The sequence below is a fragment of the Physeter macrocephalus genome, unplaced genomic scaffold (assembly GCF_002837175.3).
Source record: "Physeter macrocephalus isolate SW-GA unplaced genomic scaffold, ASM283717v5 random_525, whole genome shotgun sequence".
Taxonomy (NCBI): domain Eukaryota; kingdom Metazoa; phylum Chordata; class Mammalia; order Artiodactyla; family Physeteridae; genus Physeter; species Physeter macrocephalus.
Genome location: NW_021145900.1, coordinates 41,624 through 50,000, shown reverse-complemented (window position 1 = coordinate 50,000; position 8,377 = coordinate 41,624). Strand labels below are relative to the sequence as shown.

General features: G+C 51.7%; 1 protein-coding gene and 4 non-coding genes across 6 annotated transcripts; all 5 read left to right on the top strand.

The window, feature by feature from the left end:
* Positions 1-1,970: 1,970 nt before the first annotated feature.
* Positions 1,971-8,370, top strand: EIF4A1 (eukaryotic translation initiation factor 4A1). Of its 2 annotated transcripts, none has more exons than XM_055083188.1 (11): positions 1,971-2,161; positions 3,463-3,511; positions 3,962-4,094; positions 4,554-4,693; positions 5,746-5,914; positions 6,251-6,360; positions 6,700-6,843; positions 6,926-7,063; positions 7,181-7,270; positions 7,539-7,618; positions 7,733-8,047. In XM_055083188.1, the coding sequence occupies exons 1-11, from the start codon at positions 1,986-1,988 to the stop codon at positions 7,875-7,877; spliced, it is 1,374 nt and encodes a 457-aa protein (XP_054939163.1). In that variant the 5' UTR covers positions 1,971-1,985; the 3' UTR covers positions 7,878-8,047. The 2 variants fall into 2 exon arrangements, with proteins under 2 accessions (XP_054939163.1, XP_007100707.1); XM_007100645.4 differs by having other exon boundaries at positions 2,029-2,084; positions 7,733-8,370.
* Positions 4,129-4,263, top strand: LOC112066063 (small nucleolar RNA SNORA48). Its single transcript, XR_002892422.1, has one exon. It is a non-coding gene; the product is annotated as a small nucleolar RNA SNORA48 (small nucleolar RNA).
* Positions 4,988-5,132, top strand: LOC112066007 (small nucleolar RNA SNORA48). Its single transcript, XR_002892369.1, has one exon. It is a non-coding gene; the product is annotated as a small nucleolar RNA SNORA48 (small nucleolar RNA).
* LOC112066016 (small nucleolar RNA SNORD10) lies at positions 6,019-6,159 on the top strand. Its single transcript, XR_002892379.1, has one exon. It is a non-coding gene; the product is annotated as a small nucleolar RNA SNORD10 (small nucleolar RNA).
* LOC112066054 (small nucleolar RNA SNORA67) lies at positions 7,318-7,462 on the top strand. The gene has a single exon (XR_002892413.1). It is a non-coding gene; the product is annotated as a small nucleolar RNA SNORA67 (small nucleolar RNA).
* Positions 8,371-8,377: the final 7 nt, after the last annotated feature.

The following is an 8,377-nucleotide window of genomic DNA, read 5'->3' as shown; positions in this document are numbered from 1 at the left end:
TAGAGGAGGGTTATGGGGGGCGGGGTTTGGGGGCATGGTAGGAGGCAGAAGTTGAAGCCATACGTGTAGGGTCTCCTCCAGGAGAAGGGCTTACCTTCTTTTTATTCTCTAGAATGTGGCCAGGCAGAATAATGACAGTGACTGCGGCGCCTTTGTGTTGCAGGTAAGCAGATACCAGTTGGGTTAAAGAGTTGGGAGGGAGGCGGGAAGCTGTTCTGCCTCTCTCATTTGGCTCACAGCCACTTAGGGAGCGGGAGTAAGCTTCTGTGTTAGAATGCAGAAACTCTGATTTCATTGTCCTCTCTTGGTTTCTCCATACCGCATTGGGACTGGGTGTGTGGTCCTTGGTCTGTGGCCCTGATATAGCTGCCTCCTGATCCCCTAACGCAAAGTATTTTCTCCGTTAACACTAGGTATTTTATGTACCAAATAGGAACACTGGCTTTAGAGTCAGATTTCTTTTGAGCCCCTGTCTATGGGACCTTGGCTTCCTTTGTGAAATGGGAATGTTCTCAGAAAGATCCAGTGAGATGTGTATCATACAAAATATGTAGCACAGGTCCTGATTTGGGGGGGATGCTCAGTTGATGGTTCTCACGGCCTGCTTTGTTAACACCCAGTATTGCAAGCACCTGGCCCTGTCTCAGCCATTCAGCTTCACTCAGCAGGACATGCCCAAACTTCGTCGGCAGATCTACAAGGAGCTGTGTCACTGCAAACTCACTGTGTGAGCCTCGTATTCCAGGCCTCAAGCCCATTCATTAATGGGCAGGGGGACATGGGAGACCCTTCCTTCCCAAGAAACTCCGGTTCCCTTTGTCTCTAGCCTCTTCCCACCCAATTCCCTTTGGATTTTCATATTTAAATGTTTTAATTGATTTCTGTATTTTTTTTCCTTTGAGAGAATATTTGTTGATTTCTGATATTCAGGGGTTGGCCATGGAAAATCCCCTTTTTCCTTCTGTCTACAGGGGAGTATGGCCTTGTGGCCTGGGTGGGGCAGTCATCTCCCTTCCATGTGCAGGGCGGGGGGTGGGCAGGAAATTCTGTGCTGGGGTGGTGGGCGGGCAACGGGATTACTGCCTGCCAGATCTTCAAACTTTTTTTTATATATATATATATATAAATACCATGGTCCTTCTCTGGTCAATAAAGGATCCTTTGGAGATACATAGTGGTGGTCTTCCTTAAGGGGCCTCAAACTAGTGGATATGCTCTCCGGGTTTCCTCCAGTCAGTGCTGTTAGCTACCCTTTCATGGGTCTTGAGACTTACCAGGGGGCCAGCTTTCCATCCCTGGCTCAGACAGTGCCAAGACCATGTCTTCAACCAAAAGAATCCCCCAGCAGGGGGAGCCAGGGCTGGAAGGAGGGAGAGTAGGTAAGCCTCAAAAATACGGGAGCTTGAGAGGTGCTGAAGTTGGGAAAACAGCATACTTAAGGGAGCCCGCCAGGATTCATGACAGCAACCCCAAATGCTCTTAAGCCCGTTACGTCAGTTTCTTCATCCTTTCTCCCTCCAGCCCGGGGGTATGGCCCTTGATTCCATTATCCCTGTACATTCGGAGTTGGTGTCCGATTTATCTTTGCTGCAGGAGAGAACAAAATTAAATGTGGGTCCAGTGGAGACCTGGAGCAGAGGTATAAGGAAGTGCTGGTCCCGGGAGCCCGGAAGTCCCTGGAGGCTGAAACCTCGCCCCCCTTGCGTGATAGGGTCTGCCAGGCCACATGACCAGGGCACTCTCGCCTCCGCACGTGTAGGGGTGCTGGGCACCAAGATGGCTGCCAGGCCGCGAGGCCTGAGTCCTGTATGTCACTTCCGTACCGGCAAGAAAGGCGGGTCCTTTAGCCAATGAGGCTGCGGGGCGGGCCTTCGCCTTGATAGGCACTCAAGCTATCCAATGGTGGCTGCGTGCCAGAGCGCCGACGAATGAACGTCACGCCGGGTTGCTGAGCGGCGGCAGGCGGAGCTGAGGAGACCAAGCCAATGCGATGGCTGGGGCGGGGTTGGGCTCTCTATAAGTTGTCGATAGGCGGGCACTCCGCCCTAGTTTGTAAGGATCATGTCTGCGAGTCAGGATTCCCGGTAAGAAAGACATTTGCAAGAGATTGTGGCTACTTACCCTGCTGTCCATTCCGAGGACCCCGCCGGGGGAAGCTGAGGTCCACCGCCCTAGGCCCCCCCCCAGGGTTGAGGGGCGACCAAGCCGGGAGCACCCGTGGTGGGGGGGGGGGGTGAGGGGCGGGTCCACGGCCGACGTTGCCGCCAGGGCCTAGGTAGAGGCCGAGGACGGCCCAGGTTTCGGGGCTCGGCGCGCGAGGTGCGCTACGAGGGCTCGACCGACGAGGTGCGCGAAGCCCCGGTGCTGAGTCGGGCGGCGAGGTCGCTACCTGGCGTGGGAAAGAAAGGTAGAGGCGACCGTGCGTGGCCCGGAGCCGCCGGTCCAGTTGCCTCATTGCCGGAGGGAAGGCTCGCGCGATCGGGATTCCGGAGGATTCTGACGGTACCACTCGCCGAAGGCGGGGGTGCCTGCGTCTTCAAATCCAGTCGCTGAGTCGCGTGGAGCTATGGGTCGGGGGAGAAGAAGCCGGCCGTTCAGTGTGCTGGTTTTCTTGACGGCCAGGACCGAGCCTAACCCCGAGGAGCGGCCGCGTGAGGCACCAGGAGCCCACCCGGCGCCGGGCGGGCGGGTCCATTTTGCCGCACAAGCCGGGCAATTGGCAAACGGCGGATGGTCAGGTCCACTTTCCTTCGGGGGTGAGAGGCCTGAGGTATGGGAGGGCGACGCCATTTCGCGACGGGGCGGGCGGGATGTGGTTTGTTCCGGGGTGTGGGGGGGGGGACGCCGCCGAGTGGTCGAGGGAGCAAGCACATGGCGTCCCGACGTGTTCCCCTCCCCCAGTCCGCTTCGCTGCTAAGTGTTGTGCAATCTCCCCCTTTGCTAGCTCGGCTGGGGCTCATTGTGCGCGAGGCCGCCACCGCCCGCGGCCTCCCACATCCGGGCACTGCGAGGGGGGGAGATGGGCTCGAGGGAGTGGGGGAGGGCGCGGGCTGTATGACGTGGGGGGAAGGGGATGTCCTACCCTGGCATCTGGGGAGGGGAGGGCGGGACTTCCGGCGTGCAGGGGCCACGGTGGGAGGTGCACGCGTTTGGGCTTGGAGCGTCAGGCTCAGGACACGTGGGCCCGGAGGCAAGCACCACCTCCGCGCCCCTTAAGCGCAGATCTGTTCCTTACAGCCTCTGGGTCTTCTAGGAAGGTTACTCTATCATGTCGGGGTCGGCTTGACTTGACCCGCTCCCGAGATGGGGCCTGAATCAGTTGTAAAATAACTATTCTGTTTTCTGGGAACACGTGGGGCTTGGATGAGGGAGTGAAGGCTGATGGCATCATGCAGAGTTGGTTTGCTGGTAGGAAGAGGCTGGCTGTCAGGATTTCTACACACTGTATTTTTAAACCGACAGATCTAGAGACAATGGCCCCGATGGGATGGAGCCCGAAGGCGTCATCGAGGTGAGGTTGGACCCCTCCCACCATTATCCTTTAACTCTGGGAAAGGCAGTGCCACTAGCATTGTACTTTGGCTTTTGAAGTGGTGGTTTAGTGAATACGCCAGTGATTGAAACCCAGGATTCAACTGTACTACGTAACGTAAAACTCCCAGGTAGTTAGACATGACACCTTAACTCCCTTGCAGAAATTTGTTTAAAGTTTTTAAAGTGTGTTTAAAACATGTCACTCAGATTCTGTTCTCCTTTCTACAACATCCAGGTTCACTGTTTACAAGTGGGCTGGCCCCTTAGGGGGGTTTCCCAGGTCATGTAGAACCATCAACCATCTGGCTTCCATGGGGAGAAGAGAGGTTGTGGGCTCTGAAGCTATGGTGCAGGCACAAGGTCCTGTTTACTCCAATGCAAGAGCACAGGCCTATTTCTCCTAGTTTAATTTCTTTGTTTCCTACAGAGCAACTGGAATGAGATTGTTGACAGCTTTGATGACATGAATCTTTCGGAGTCACTCCTCCGTGGCATCTACGCCTATGGTTTTGAGAAGCCCTCTGCCATCCAGCAGCGAGCCATTCTTCCTTGTATCAAGGGTAAGACCCTTCTGCCCCAGAACAAGTTCTGGACTGTCCCTGGCCTGGGTAGAGTGGCGCCTGGTTGGTGGTGCCTGTCTCATATCAGCCAGGGACAAAGTAACTCCTTGTTTATCCCAGCTTGGCTTTTGGTTTGTGCCCATGTCTGGTTCATGCCCTGGAAACATGGATTGCTGGTTTAATTTCAACAAGGTAGTGTTTTGGCCAGATCATGCTGGCTTTTTACAGCTGTACTTCTAGCCCAATTTTGTGCAGTACTAAATGACTCAAACCTGGCCTGATTTTCCAGATCTGTTCTTGTTTGGATACTATGTTGTCATGTAGAGTCGGAAGCACTTGTTGCTGGGCACATATCTCTACTGGTTGCTTACTGATCTCATTCAGCAGGGCTGTTGAATGTCCCACGAGTCCAAAGAATGCTTTCTACCATATCAAATTTCTCTCCTAATTTGTGTTTAGGTTATGATGTGATCGCTCAAGCCCAATCTGGGACTGGAAAAACGGCCACTTTTGCCATATCAATTTTGCAGCAGATTGAATTGGATCTAAAGGCCACCCAGGCCTTGGTCCTGGCACCCACTAGAGAGTTGGCTCAGCAGGTGAGTTTACCTTTCTTCCCCTGAAGGACTTACTTAGAAGTGATTAGCGTAAATCGGAAGTTATGTGCCCCAATTGCTACCACTTTTGGAAGAACTGAAGTATGGGGAAAAGAGATGACGTAAAGTCAGTTGATGACTTTTATGTCTCACGACTTAGTAGGTTAATTAATTGTAAGCCTTTTCCTCCCCAAACACTGTAAGCATCCCTTCCTCCACCCATTTCCTGAGTCAGACGCAGAAGGCTGCTGGGTGGAGCCTGGCTGGCTGGGCAAGTTTGGCTGTTTTATGAACAAAACCCCCTGGCAATGGGCAAGGAGACACCTGATTGGTGGTGGTGCTCTTGTATCAGTCAGGGGCAAAGAAGATGTCTAGTCCTTTGTTCATCGTAGCTTGATGCCTGGGTTGGTGGCCAGAGCTGTTTCATGGCTGGGGCACATAAAATGTTGGGCTATTTTCTTGGGTCTTGGAGGGGAAAAAGATCAGAAACGCTTGTCTCATAAGTTGATAATTGAGTTTAAGGGAATGTATTCTTACAGTGTTCTACGGAGGTACCATGGTCATTCCGTGCCTAACTTCTGAACAAAGGCAGTGTAAGCAAGGAGTTACAGTAGAGCTCCACTCGAGGGCCCTTAACGTTTAGAACATGCTTTAAGAGTGAACATGCCATCTAACATGGGAGTACAAGAGTACATAGATGTCATTCCACACATAAAACTAATTGCTGTGACCCATCAAATAAATGGGTCACCCAGTTGACTTCCAGAAAGCTGTGAGGTCTAATGGGTTAAGAAGCCATATTGAAGTTATTTCAGGGGGCCATTATTGTGAATCAGTGTGTACATTCAGGAGCCAGACTGAGTTCAAATTCTGAGACTGCCACTCATCAGCAGTCTAATCTTAATTAGATTGTTTAACCTACCTGTTCCTTGCTTAAGAAGTGAGCTTAATAGTGTTTGTCTCAGAGCTGGAAAGAATAAAATACATAGCACTTAAAATGGTGCCTGCTTGGCAGTTGTAGCTAATATACAAGCACTTATGTTTTTCTGGTTCAGATACAGAAGGTAGTTATGGCCTTAGGAGATTACATGGGTGCCTCGTGTCACGCCTGCATTGGGGGTACCAATGTGCGTGCTGAGGTGCAGAAGCTGCAGATGGAAGCTCCCCATATCATCGTGGGTACCCCAGGCCGTGTGTTCGACATGCTTAACCGGAGATACTTGTGTGAGTGTGCAATTTTCTAATCCTCTGGGTCACTTCCTTGTGCGTGCCTTTCCACTTTCTTAACATGGCCACAATTGGATTCCCAATGATATCCTCTGAGGGTTGCTCTGTGATGAACCCCATGCGTGTCATCTGAGCCTGGCTTCCCTGTCATCTCAGCCCATGTAGTGTTCTACTTCCCAGGGCTATTGTCTGGCCTGGCAAGGGGGTCCCAGGCAGAGGATCAGTCTTTGTCTTCTGAGAGCAGACCGCCTGTCCCTGTTTTTTTTTATCGGGAAAGTTAGGTGTAGTTCACACTTCTCTAGTGACTACCTGTTGGTGTTTTTCTTCCTACAGCTCCCAAATACATCAAGATGTTTGTACTGGATGAAGCTGATGAAATGTTAAGCCGTGGGTTCAAGGACCAGATCTATGACATATTCCAGAAGCTCAACAGCAACACCCAGGTGAGGAGGACATCGGGGTCTTGCTTGCATGGCTGACAGTTGCTTTGTAGAGGTCGTGGTGTGCTTGGGGTGATGATGGAGCATTATCAAGTGCCAAAGGAGGGACTTCCCTGGCAGTCCAGTGGTTAAGACCCGGCACTTCCAATGCAGGGGGTGTGGATTCGACCCCTGCTCAGGGAACTAAGATCCTACATGCCATGTCTTGTGGCCAAAAAGTTTTTAAAAAAAAAAATCTTGGATGATATCCAGAGATCTTAAAAAAAACCATAAGTGCCAGGGGAACCATGGAGTTCTGGAGTATCCCCTACCCTGAGACTGCTCTTTTTTTCTTTCCATTAGGTGGTTTTGCTGTCAGCTACAATGCCTTCTGATGTGCTTGAGGTGACCAAGAAGTTCATGAGGGACCCAATTAGAATTCTTGTCAAGAAAGAAGAGTTGACGCTGGAGGGTATCCGCCAATTCTACATCAATGTGGAACGAGAGGTGGGGCCCAGTGCAGGAGGCGGGCCTGGTGGTAAGTTGTGGGGTTTAGCCCCTGACTGATCTCCTCCCCCCACCCCACCAGGAGTGGAAGCTGGACACACTGTGCGACTTGTATGAAACGCTGACCATCACCCAGGCGGTCATCTTCATCAACACCCGAAGGAAGGTGGATTGGCTCACTGAGAAGATGCATGCCCGAGACTTCACCGTCTCTGCCATGGTGAGGCCTCTCCACCTTGTTTTACCAGCAGAGTGTCACACGTCAGGGTCCTACTCACAGTCAGTGCTCTCAGAACCAACACACCTACTTGTTACGCCGTTCTATTTCCTGTTCTAGCATGGAGATATGGACCAAAAAGAACGAGACGTTATCATGAGGGAGTTCCGCTCTGGCTCCAGCAGAGTATTGATTACCACTGACCTACTGGTAAGTGTAGAAGGGCGTTTGGACAAGAGTGGAGGGAAGATGGGAGAATCCAAGGTGATTCCCTCTTCCAAGGGGCCTACTCTAGTGCCCCTCTTCAGGAAAGTAGCAACTTGGAATAAAATCTGGCACGCCTCAGGTTTCTGGGGAGAAGGGGATGTTTGTTTCTTTGCCTTCCTTTGGCTGCCTACATGTATGCTTAAGTCTCTTCTGGATAGACTTACGGTGTCCTCTCATTCCCACACTGAAGCTGCCTTCTTTCTGGACATAGGCCAGAGGCATCGATGTGCAGCAGGTTTCCTTAGTCATCAACTATGACCTCCCCACCAACAGGGAAAACTACATCCACAGGTAAATGCAGATCTGGACTGTTAACCAGCCCAGCCCCCTCCTGCCCAGTCCTCCCTGCACGGAAGCGGCCGATTTCCTTATCCTCACGTATTCTAAGGTGTCCCTGTTTTCCAGAATCGGTCGAGGTGGACGTTTCGGCCGTAAGGGTGTGGCTATTAACATGGTGACAGAAGAGGACAAGAGGACTCTTCGAGACATTGAGACCTTCTACAACACCTCCATTGAGGAGATGCCCCTCAATGTTGCGGACCTCATCTGAGAGGGGCTGTCCTGCTACGTGGTCCCAGCCAGGGCTCAGTCCTCGGGGGGCGCCGAGCAGCAGGAGGGGGGAGGGAAGGGAGTCAAGGGATGGACATCTTGTCATTTTTTTCTTTTTCTTTTTTTTTTTTTTCTTTGAATAAATGTCACTTTTTGAGGCAAAAGAAGGAACCGTGAACATTTTAGACACCCTTTTCTTTGGGGTAGGCGCCGTCTCTCCTCCCAAAAACACTAATCCATTTCCCTAACCTAGTCAACCTCCAAACCCCAGAGGCTCTCCCCACCCCACCTGAATTCCTCTGAAAATGATTCAGTCCACCTCACTTGCTGGACCAAATCTGGAGGGAGAACCCCGAGTGAGGTGGCCCAGGGGGTTGTCCCCAGGTGCGGGGAGTAGGGGAGAGAAAATGGTAGCCATTTTTACATTGTTTTGTATAGTATTTATTGATTCAGGAAACAAAGACAAAATTCTGAATAAAATGACTTGGAAACTGCCTGCCT